This window comes from Acomys minous (genome assembly GCF_964271855.1).
Source record: "Acomys minous genome assembly, chromosome: 20".
Lineage (NCBI taxonomy): Eukaryota > Metazoa > Chordata > Mammalia > Rodentia > Muridae > Acomys > Acomys minous.
Genome location: NC_140502.1, coordinates 11,966,240 through 11,978,563, shown reverse-complemented (window position 1 = coordinate 11,978,563; position 12,324 = coordinate 11,966,240). Strand labels below are relative to the sequence as shown.

The following is a 12,324-nucleotide window of genomic DNA, read 5'->3' as shown; positions in this document are numbered from 1 at the left end:
GGGTGCTGGAGATACGAATTTAGGTCCTCGGGCGGCTGTGTTTGGAGAAGGGTGTACCAAGCAGATAGCTTGAGCACCGGTGGGATTACTGAACGCTTTTTGGGAGAAGGTTTGTGGCTAGCACTAGCCAAGCAGGGATCCCGGCTGCTAAGCCATCGCAGCCCTTACACACTTCAGATCTACTTCTCCTTTTGCCTCCATTGGCTCTTTAACTTCATTTTATCTGCACCTCTATAAATCAACTTATGTCCATTTGGGATTACGTGTGCTTGGAAACTGATCCCTTTATTATAACCTCTTCCCCCCCCTCCCCCCCCCCCCCCCCGTTGGGAATTGAAGCCAGGGCTCACCACATGCTAGGCTATTATTCCATAATAATCATTTTTTTAATCCCTTATTCCTTGGTTTCAGCTTTTTGAGTGTTTATACCCCTATGCCCCCCAACACACACACACACACACACACACACACACATTTTACATTTAATTTATGCATATGAGGTGTATTGCTGGTATTTCAGTCTTATATACTTTTTTAAAAAAGATCACATTGTGTGTGTCTGCACAACCTGAAGAAATTGGTTCTCTCCTTTCACCATGTGGGTGGGTCCTAGGGATTGAACTCAGGTCAATCAGGCCTAGTCATTTGAGGAGTCTCAATTGAAGAGTTCATCGGACCTTGCACACGCCTGCGGAGGATGTCTGTGGGTAACCACCATTCTCCGGGCAGGCTGGCCTGAGGTGTGTGGGGGCAGCTAGCTAAGCACAGGCCTGGGAACCAGGATTCCTCCACAGTTTCTGCCTTCTGAGTTCCTCCCCTGACATCTCGATGAATGACGGACCATGCCCTGGAAGTGTAGGCTCAGTAAACTCTTTCCCCCTGAGTGGTTTTCGGTGTTTTATCACTGCAAACAGAAAGCAAAGTAGAATACGTGTTGTCTACTTGTACTACTAAGCCACATCTCAGGTGGCATCTATGGAAAGGACTGTAAACTTTATCACAGGTAAAAACAGTCTTGGCAGGCTTTGCCCTTGGACACACCATGGATACTCCCTGATATTAACCTTGAGACAGACTGTGTGGAGCCATCCTGGGCTTAAAATTCAGAAAGTGGACCTGGGAACTCCACCTAGACTATTGTGTTTCTAATTGACCCTCAATGGGAGAGGAAGACCACCCCTTACACTGGACAGACAGACAGGTAAAAGAGAGGAGTGACAGGTCCAGACTGGGCTTGAGCACATGTGGATCAGAAGATCAACGAACAGACCAGAGACACCTAGGGACCCGTCCCATTGAACGGATACCAGAAGGTTCACTCTTTTTTTCCTTTTAACCTTTTTTCCCTCTTGTGTAAGCTAGTTGGGTTGTATAATAAAGTTTAATTGTTAAAAAGCAGAGCCAACAGGCATCTTCTTAGGGATACTGTTGATGTAGAACCAACTGTTTGGGCCCATGAGAACAGATGTAACGAAGCATAAAGGTATGAAGGGTGTAGGAAGGGAAAGAGAAAAACACTCCTCTCCTTGAGTCTTCTCTGGCCACTCTTCAACTGTTTGCTCCCATGACTTTATGTTTGTTTACATATCAGCTGCCTTTACCCTGCCTGCAAGCTTAGCTTCCCTCCGTTTTTGTTTGTGTTTCTACTTGTAGTAGACATTTTATTGCCGAGGCAACATACTCCAGCCACACAAGGCCAGATGTATTTTGGTTTTAGTCCCTCTTAGGGGTGAGCAGAGCAGGCAGGACAGAGCTCTCACCCGGTTATCAGGAAAGAGAGATGGGGCAAGGGATGGGCAGAGAAGGTTCTGGTGAAAGCTCTCCTCCGATGTATGAGTCGGCTTGAGCTGCCACAACAAAATGCAATAGGCCAGTTGGCTTAAAAAAGGGGGGGTGGGGTGGGGTGGAGAAAGGGCTCAGCAGATATGAGCACCTGTTACTGCAGAAGTCAATTCCGCGCACCCGCATGGCGAGTCACAACTATCACTCCATTTACAAGGAATCTGATGCCTTCTATTGGCCTCTGAGCACCAGGCAAAACATTAATGCATAGAAAATAGTTTATTTTTGTTTTTGTTTTGTTTTTTGTTTTTTTAGAGACAGGGTTTCTCTGTGTAGCCTTGGCTGTCCTGGACTCGCTTTGTAGACCAGGCTGGCCTCGAACTCACAGAGACCCGCCTGCCCCTGCCTCCCAAGTGCTGGGATTAAAGGTGTGCGCCACTGCTGCCCGGCACATCCTCCCCCTTTTCTAAAAGTGGGGTTCCCCAAACTCCGCCTAATGTTTGGCTGTGGGTCTCTACCATCTGCTTCCATATATTCATACATGTAAAATAAAAACTTAAAATTCCTTTTTACAAAGTTCTTAAAGGAGAGTGTAAGACAAGACTCAGCCCCCTAAGGACGCTCCTGACCCCCCAACAACCTAGTTCCTCCAGTAAGGCCACACCTAAAATTCACAAAGCTGGGATGATGAATCTATAGTGGACATTTCCTATTCAAACCACGATGCCTGAGGTCAAAATTAGAACTCCAGATTTGAGTCCCAGGACAGCCAGGGCTACACAGAGAAGCTCTCTCCTGAAAAAAACCAAAACCACCCAACCAACCAACCAAAACAACAACAGCAACAACAACAACAACAACAACAAAAAAAAAAAACAGGAAAAAAAAAAAAGAAAAAAGAAGAAATGAAAACAGGTATTCTAGCCGGGCATGGTGGCGCACGCTTTTAATCCCAGCACTCGGAAGGCAGAGGCAGGCGGATCGCTGTGAGTTTGAGGCCAGCCTGGTCTACAAAGCGAGTCCAGGACAGCCAAGGCTACACAGAGAAACCCTGTCTCAAAAAAACAAAAAAACAGGTATTCTCCCAGATAGGTTTTGCGGAAGAAAAACTCATAGAAAAGAGCTTGAGGGCTGGAGAGATGGCTCAGTGGTTAAGATCACTATCTGTTCTTCCAGAGGTCCTGAGTTCAATGCCCAGCAACCACATGGTGGCTGACAACCATCTATACTAGGATCTGAATCCCTCGTCTAGTGTGCATGAGGACAGAACACTCATATATGTAAAATAAATAAATCTTTAAAAAAAAGAAATTAAAAAAAAGAAAGAAAGAAAAGAGCTTGATTGACACTCTAACCACAGAAAAGAACGCAGACTTTATTTCTTATATAACTTACAGAAGCTGGAAATAGAGATTGAACGCGTTGGACAGCTCAAAGGAAAACAGCCAGTACCTTAGCCAAGGGCTTCGCCCATATGTTACTCAGCTGCATCACAGACAGACTTACTAAGAGGAAATTAGGCTCCCATAATTCCTCCGTAGGCCGGAAGTCCAAGGTCAGGCTCTGGTGAGGGCTTTTTCTTGGTTTGCAGAGGGCTTCCCTGTGCTCTCAACACGAGACAGAAAGCTGGTGGCTCTGATCCGTAAAAGGCCCATCGACATCACGACTTCGTTAATCTCCTTTCCGAATATCACATTGAGGGGTTAGGGCTTCAACATCTTGAGTTTTGGGGTGACACAAACATTCAGACCATAAAAACACGAACACATATCTCAGTAGTTACTTTTTGTGTACCAACTAGCATTATTGCATGAAAACAGTGTGCGTATACAAATATAGACAGTTTATTTTCAAATAAAAAAGTTAAAAAAAAAAGAAAATAACTTCTCCCTGCTCTGATGTCCCGCATTCTCTACTATCTCCTGTCCAACCCCCAGCCGTAGCCTGTCATAGTCATACTATATATATTTTTAATATTTATTTATTATGTATACAGTATTCTGCCTGCATGTACTGCAGGCCAGAAGAGGGCACTAGATCTCATTGTGGATGGTTGTGAGCCACCATGTGGTTGCTGGGACTTGAACTCATGACCTCTGGAAGAGCAGTCAGTGCTCTTAACCACTGAGCCATCTCTCCAGCCCCATACTATATTTTTGAAGTGCATCTTCATATGCATGGAGGCAGTGACTACTGTTCCACGCTCACTGTAAATACTATTTTTGGTGGGGTTTGTTTTGTTTTGTTGTTGGTTTTTTTTTTTTTTTTTTTTTTTTTTTTTTTTTTTTGAGACAGGGGTTTTCTGTGTAGCCTTGGCAGTCCTGGATTTGCTTTGTAGATCAGGCTGGCCTCGAACTCACAGCGATCCACCTGCTTCTGCCTCTCGAGTGCTGGGATTAAAGGTGTGCGCCACCATGCCTGGCCTAAATACTGTCTTTTGTTGTTGTTGTCGTTGTCACTGCAATACATACTTGTCAGGAGAAAGAAGCACCCTGTTTCCTGTTTAGCCTGTTAGACTCCACATTCTATTTCCCTGGGACCTCAACTCAGGCTCAAAGCACCATCCAGAAGGAAAAAAAAATGGACTTGGCAGTTCTTTTTCATTGCGTGGATGCAGTGAAACGTCCTCAACACTACACTGGAAAACAAAACGCCAACTGAAAAGCACCTTCACCCCCAAGCCCCGATCCAATCTTCTGAGCATACCTCGGCTGGTGGCTGGGCTCCAGTTTCAAGTCCACCAAGTACGTTTGTTCTTTGGCTTTCAAAGGGAGAATATCACACAACGGCCCCAAATACACAGAACAGGTCACAGGCAATTAGTGATTCGTGATTTTCGTTTTTTGTTTTTTGAGCATCATGATGACGGCACAGAAGCGATGTACGTTCAGCTAGGACATTGTGATGTTTCCCCTAGGCTGAAGATGAGCAGGGTGATAACTCTCGTGTTGCTAGGCAACAGGAGCAGGCCATGGTGCCGCAGCTTCCAGGAAGCCATGCAATCTGGAAAGCGAACAACTGGGGACTTCACAGTGGACCGTGCTGATGAAGGCTCACATTTGGTAGGCTAGACATATTAAATACATTTTTTTTGTTGTTTCAAATGCTGCAACCAGCGGTGAATTTATCGGGACATACAATCGTCGGAAGTCAAGGGCACTTGCACACGTTCTCCACGCCTCTGAGCAATTCTTTGACATCCCTCGTAGCTGTCGGCAGATTCAGCCAACAACTCTTAGGATTTTTCCTCCGAGGAGTGTGTGCTCTGATGTCGGATCAGAGATGAGCTCCGACTATAGGCCTTGCCACATTTGCTACATTCATACGGCTTCTCGGAGGAATGACTTCGCTGATGGCGGATAAGGTCTGAGCCGCTGCTGAACGCCTTCCCACACTCGGTGCACTCATAGGGCTTCTCCCCGGTATGACTTCTTTCATGCAGAATGAGGGAAATGCGTTGACTGAAGGACTTCTTACACGTCCTGCAGGCGTAAGGCTTCTCTCCCGTGTGGATTCTCTCATGCTGCGCCAGGTGAGCGCCCTGGCTGAAGGCTTTCCCACACTGCTCACACTCGTAAGGTCTGTCCTCGCTGTGGATCCTCTTGTGCCGGGTCAGAGATATTCGGTGGCTGAACGCTTTGCCACACTCCTCGCACTGATAGGGCTTCTCCCCGGTGTGGATCCTTTGATGTTCAATAAGGAACGACTGGCGGCCAAAGACCTTGCTGCACTTGCCGCACTTGAAAGGTTTCTCTTCTGAATGGATGTTCAGGTGCACTTTAAGGTTCTTGATTCCGCAGAACATCTTGCCGCACTCCTTGCACGCGATGAGTTTCTTTTTCCTCTTGTGAACTTTCTGGTGTTGGAGAAGGGCTGAAAGCCGATAGCAGACTTTCTCGCATTTGTTGCACTCATACTGTTTCTCCCCGTTATGAGTTCGTAGGTGCAGGATCAGGGTCGAAAGCCGTCTAAAGTCCTTCCGGCATTTGTCACATTTGTAGGGTTTCCCGGAAGCGTGACTCCTCTGGTGAAGCATCAACGGCGGGACCCTGCTAAAGGACTTCCCACACTTATTACACATGAAAGGATTTTCCAGGCAGCGAGTTCTCCGCCCGCCGGGACTCTGAATTAAGGCCTTCCTGCTTCCATGAATTTTCTTTCCAACACAGATCCCTCTATGTGCGAGGGCTTGTTTCTTTTTGCAGCCTCTCCCTTGTTTGTTGTATTTTTGTATTTTAGCTCTAGTGTGAATTCTCTTATGAAGTAAAAGGGACGACATCCGGCTGAAGGCTTTCCCACATTTCCTGCAGTGGTGGAGGCTCTCAACAGTGTGATTATTAGGGAGTACACCGAGCGGCGGGCATGGATCTGAGACCTTCCCATTGTTAAAATCTTCGTTCCCACTATGAATTCTCCTGTGTATCGTAAGAGTCAATTTTTTGTTAAAGATTTCCCCACATTTATCGCATTCGTAGCTTTTATTCTGACTGTGAACTCTCCCATGAAGAATGAGGGAGAAGATCTGCCTGAAAACGTGTCCACAGTGACTGCACCCGTAAGACCTCTCTCCAGTGTGAAAGTCCTGATGAAGCTTAAGGGATACGCTTCGAGAAAAGGTTTTCTCACAACGATTACACTTTAAAGACTTCTTGCCCGAATGTCCTTTCTTGGGTTTTCTTGGGAATGAATTTTTGTTAGGTTTTGCTTTCCCTGTGGGATCCTTTGGTTGTGGAGACACTGCTTTCGTAAAGATGCTCTGCTCAGGTTTGTTACATTGATTTGGTGGTAACTTCTTGGTCTCACACTTAGAGCCTGATTCTGGGAGACACCAAGAAGTTAGAGTTAGTTTTCCTGTGCTGAAGAAATGAAGCTTGTATAATGAAAAAAAAAGTCATTAAAATTAGTGATTATAATAACTCACGTTACGAAGAACAATTTATCTTACTATAGTCTCATTACTATATTAAGGTCTTACGATAATTAGTTTGGGTTTTTTGTTTGTTTGTTTGTTTGGTTGGTTTTGGTTTTTTTGAGACAGGGTTTCTCTGTGTAGCCTTGGCTGTCCTGGACTCACTTTGTAGACCAGGCTAGCCTCGAACTCAGCGATCCACCTGCCTCTGCCTCCCGAGCGCTGGGATTAAAGGCGTGCGCCACCACTGCCCGGCTGCGATAATTAGTTTTAATCATCAGTGTGACAAAATCCAGGAAGAGGGGGCGTCTCTGAGAATATCTTCATTACCTTAATCCACTGTGGGTGGCACCATTCCATTGGCCTGGGGTCCCACAGTGAATAAAAAGGAGCAAGCTAGCTGAGCAGTGCATGCATTAATTCAGTCCTCTGCTCTTAACTGTGTATAAAGTGGGTTGCTTCAAGTTCCTGTGGCCTTAACTTTCCCTCAGCGATGGAGTGTAACCTGAGATTGTGAACCAATAAACCCTTTCTCCTTTATGTTGCTTTTTTTTTCTGGGTGTTTAATCACAGCAACAGGAAATGAAAGCAGGACATGGCTTTCCAGAAATATTAGTTAATGGAATTCAGGAATCTTTGGAATTTGGAAGTGAATAAACCAAGTGTTTGTGTATGCAATATATTTCATCCCACATTTCGTACATTTAACTCCATGGACTGTTGATTGGTTAAACGTATTTTACTATATGAGATATTCATAAAAGGGAATATCTACATGGAAATATTAAGTGGTTACTTGAAGACTAAAGGTGAAAATAGAAACTAAGTGTAAATGAGTAAGAGAGATATTACCCGTGTGATGAAAATCATCTAAAACTGGATTATGTTGACATCAAACCTAGAAACTTATGGAAAAATGGATTATACTTTAAAAAAAATAAGTTAGCTTTCTTTCTTTCCTTCTTTCTTCCTCCTCCTCTTCCTGCTCTTTTTTCCTCTTCCATTTTTTTTTTCATGACAGGGCTTCTCTGTGTAGCCCTGACTGTCCTGGAACTTCTTCTGTAGACCAGGCTGGCCTCGAACTCACAGAGATCTGCCTGCCTCTGCCTCCCAAGTGCTGGGATTAAAGGCGTGCGCCATCGTTGCTCATCTGGATTATACTTTCAAACTGAGTGATTTACCTCTATAAAGCTATAAATCCTAAAAGCATGTTCTTGAATATCAGATCTTAAAAAAACCACAAATATACTAACAATCAGGACTGAGTGAACATTTAAAACTATAATAACTTTAAATTTAGAATAGGGGGAAAACTGTAAGGAAACAAAGTAACATATTAAGCTGAAAGGTCAAACTGGAGTAGGACACATTGGTCCAAAATGGCTCAAAATAATTATTTTGTGCTGATAATGTGGTGGTGTTATGTCTGTAACCCCAGTAATCAGGAGGCAGAGGCCGGAAGATTCTGAATTCAAAGTCAGCTCAGGACACTTGCTGAGTTGCAAGTCAACATAACAAGGCATTGTCTCAAAAAAAAATTTTTTTTAATACCTTTAAAAGAATTATTTTACAAATAATAAAGTACTTACATAACACAATAACTACAGACCTTAGTTTCTTGGGGGGCACAATCAACAGAGTAAATGCTTTAGAACTGTGCTATCCAACACAGTAGCAACTTGTCATATGTACTGCCTGGGTACCGAAAATGTGGCTGGTATGATGTAGGCTATGCTACATGAATATAAAATAATTATACACCAAATTGTGAATGGTGGGCTGTAGCCAATCAGAGCATGGCAAACAGGGCTCTAGCAGGGGGCCTTCCCTCATTCCCCGTCCCTCGTAAACCATTAGATTACATTCCTAAAGCTAACCACCAAGGTCTATTCCCTTATTTGGCCACTTATGTTGGGAACATGCAAAAGAGACTTATTCTAAGGAGTGCCATTTTGTTTTCTGACTCCATTTAATCATAGGAAAAAAAATAAATTCAAGGTCCAAGGCCCAAAGGGGAGTGGGTGGGGGATTTCCCAATAGCTGGACAGCTTCTGTTGTAAGGGAACAGGTGTCTGTGCCCACCCATCCCAGGGACCATCTTGGTGACAGAGTCAACTAAGTTCATGTTCCCAGGCCCAGGGACCTACTCTTATCCTATCTGATGGAAACTCCTTTGCTCAACCCCCATGCCAAAATATGATTGGACAACGCTACAGCCCACCAAGCTCCCCCTTGCTTTATGGTTTCATCCTTTTTTTTTTTTTTTTTTTTTTTTTAAGATTTATTTATTTATTCGGTGCTCTGCCTGCATGCTAGCTTGCATGCCAGTAGAGGGCACCAGATCTCAGTATAGGTGGCTGTGAGGCACCGTGTGGTTGCTGGGAATTGAACTCAGGACCTTTGGAAGTGCAGACAGGGCTCTTAACCACTGAGCCATCTCTCCAGCCCATGGTTTCATCCTTTAAATATACTGTACAAGGTCCCTTCAGGGTCGTAGTTTAGAGTCTCTTCTGCGACCCTGATCCATCAGTCACAGCCTGAGTACAATAAATTCTTGTCACCTACACTGACCTGGTGTTTGAACTATATTGGATTAAAGTGGGCCCCACAAGGTTGACTAGTAAGTCCAGCAATCAAAAGGCTCCTTTTGGCTACATTAATTAATGTGCCCAATAAAAATTAAACACCTCATCCTAACATGTGGTTTCCCCTTGTACCTTTATAAACCACCATTTGCCTATGAGCCACATCTGTCTCCTCTCTATTCAGAGGCAGTCCTTTGTCCCTCCAGGGCAAATAAACCTTCCCCCTTTTTCTTGTTCCTCTTCCCTTCTCCCTCATCCTCTGTGTCCTGTCTTGTCTCTCATTCCCTGCCCTTTGTGCCTCTTGATCAAGTAAAGTCTCCCTTGTGCTGAGAACTTGATCTTGGTGTGTCCTGTGCCAACATGAATCCTTTCAGTGAAGATGTACAGTTAAAAACACATGCAGATCATCTCATTATAAAAAGACTGATTGCATTCAATAGTATTTGGGTCATACCAGATTAACAAAAATATTAGAGAAGCCCTATGTGGTAATAACATAAGTACTATAAGTATTATAAGCAATATAAATCTTAATTGCTGACTAACTCTCCAGGCCCCACATGCTCTTTAAATTGGATACAATTAGGTTGACCAGATGGCTCACTTTTTTTTTTTTTGAAGTATTTGCCATCAAACCTGTCTTGTATTTGATCTCTAGGACCAACAGGGTAGAAGAAGAGCAAACTTCAAGTTGTCCTTTTATCTACAAATATGCACTGTGGTACGTGCACATGCACACACATGCTCGTGCACATGCGTGCATGCACACACACAACAACATAGTGTTAAAAATGTTCATTAAATGGATTACAGTGGCTACCTGACAGGATTCTTCTGAGAAGCACAAATTTTCTGGTCCATACTGTCTCCTCTATTTGCAACTCTGGTGTTCTAACACCTGAGAACTGAAGCTTTGATCGGTTATTGATGTTGAGTCATTAAGAACAAAAAGAACAAGGAAACCCAAAGTATCTTCATTTAACTATTTTTTAGAAGATTTGACTATCTCAATTGTTAACTTCATACCATGTAAAATCACCCGGGAGACAAGCTGCTGGGCATGTTTGTGGAAGATTATCTTAATTAGGATAAACGAGGGAAGACCGTCCCACTGTGGGTGTTGCATAGCACTTTCCTCTAGGGTTAAAATCGGCCATCTTGGAGGGAAGCTCATTAAGAGGTAGGATGTTGGAAGGGAGGTGGGGGAAAAAAAAAAGACCAGTATGCTATAAAGGGGAAGCTCATTAAGATAGCGGACGTTAAAAGTATATGAAATAGTCAATCATGTAAGTAAACTCATTAAGACACAGGATATCCTAAGGAGAGATATAAAATCATCTTATCCCGTAGAGAGGCTTGTTAATAAGTTCAGGAAGTAAACATCAAAGTCTTCGGAAAGTCCCCAAAGCTGACTAGATATATCAGGATTCTCCCTCCCCGAGCATATATAAAGCAATAAAGTTCTCTGAAAGACACTCTCAATAAAAAAAAAATAAATAAATTAAAAAAAAAAAAAAAAGGAGGCGCACACTACCTAAGCTGCCTACAACAGATACTCTCCAACCTGTTAGGCTGCTTGCAAGTTTTACGGTATGCTCCAGTTTTATAACTTTCGTGAGCTGTCTGCCCATGCTGTTGTGTAGCAGTGTCGGGTCCTCTGAGATTGAAACATTCCATCCCACTGGGAAGCTCCTTGGGCAGGCTGATAAATATCAGGAAGTCCCTGAAGCTGACCAGATTCACTAGTGTCTCCCCCTCACCCAACCAGAGTAAATAATAAAAGCCGAGGGTCCCTCTCAGACAAAGGAAGCTAAGTTGTAAAGAAGACTCAGTGAAGAATGTCCTGTCCATTGGCTAGATCTCAGGTAGGGGTTCAAAGTTCACTGCACGTATTGTCCTTGGCTGGTGCCATAGTTTGAGCAGGACCCCTGGGCCCAGATCCGCCCATCATAATGTTCTTCTTATAGGTTTCTAGGACCCTCTGGATCCTTCTATCTCCCAATTCTCTCATGTTTCTCTCATCTAGAGTCTCAATAGGATGTCCTCCCCTCTGTCCCACTTTCCTGATAAGTGAAGGCTTTCGTGGGACATGCCCCTTGGCCTATTATGCAGATATAAGTGAGTATATACCATTTGAGTCTTTCTGCTTCTGGGTTAACTCACTCATTATGATCATTTCTAGTTCAATCCACTTGTCCACAAATTTCAGGAATTCCTTGTTTTTAATAGCTAAGTAGTATTCCATAGTGTAAATGTACCACAGTTTCTTTATCCATTCTTCTACTGAGGGACACTTAGGCTGTTTCCAGGTTCTGGCTTCGAACCCCTATCCAGATCTACCCAATGGACAGGACATTCTTCACAGTTGAGTGGAGAGTGGGGTCTGACTTTAACACAAACTCTGGTGCTCCATATTTGACCACGTCCCCTGGATGGGGAGACCTGGTGGCACTCAGAGGAAGGATAGCAAGCTACCAAGAAGAGACTTGATACCCTATGAGCATATACAGGGGGAGGAAATCCCCCTCAGTCACAGTCATAGGGGAGAGGAATAAGGGGAAAATGGGAGGGAGGGAGGAATGGGAGGATACAAGGGATGGGATAACCATTGAGATGTAATATGAATAAATTAAAAAAGTTAAAAAAAGAAGACTTGGAAAACCGAGTCTGGAAGAAACAGAAACCAGCTGAGCTGCCTGGAAGAGGTTTAGTCCAGTGTCACTACAACAGAACATGCACTGGGCTGCCCGCAGGGTATGTGGTATGCTCCAGGTTTCTGGTTTTTGTGAACTGTCACCCCAGCTGGAGTGGGCCTTGGTGATGCAGCTGTCTTTGAGTAATTTCTGCTCCTCTAAGTAACTCAAATAAAACTCATTGGTTTGTCAAGTTGGCCTGTCATTGGTTCCGTCTGGGCTGAGTAGATATTTGTCTACCTTGAAGGGGCTATAGCCAGCTCAAAAGCATGGCTCTGGGAGGTCTTGTCCTTCTACTCCATTTTTTCTGCCTTGCTAAGAAACCATTAGATTACATTCTTTTTTTTATTTAAGA

General features: G+C 43.9%; 1 protein-coding gene across 6 annotated transcripts in view; it reads right to left on the bottom strand.

Moving 5' to 3' along the window:
• Positions 1–3,137: 3,137 nt before the first annotated feature.
• ZNF667 (zinc finger protein 667) overlaps positions 3,138–12,324 on the bottom strand; it is a 28,661-nt gene continuing 19,474 nt past the window's right edge. For 2 of the 6 annotated variants that reach the window (XM_084770606.1, XM_084770605.1), the window contains exons 5-6: positions 10,097–10,174; positions 3,138–6,600 (exon numbers count right to left, since the gene is read on the bottom strand). In XM_084770606.1, coding sequence (XP_084626732.1) covers positions 5,018–6,600; positions 10,097–10,174 — 1,661 coding nt within the window. In that variant the 3' untranslated portion in view covers positions 3,138–5,017. Of the gene's footprint in view, positions 6,601–10,096; positions 10,188–12,324 lie in introns of all 6 variants that reach the window. The other 4 variants (XR_014777039.1, XM_084770608.1, XM_084770609.1 and 1 more) reach the window with 4 other exon arrangements.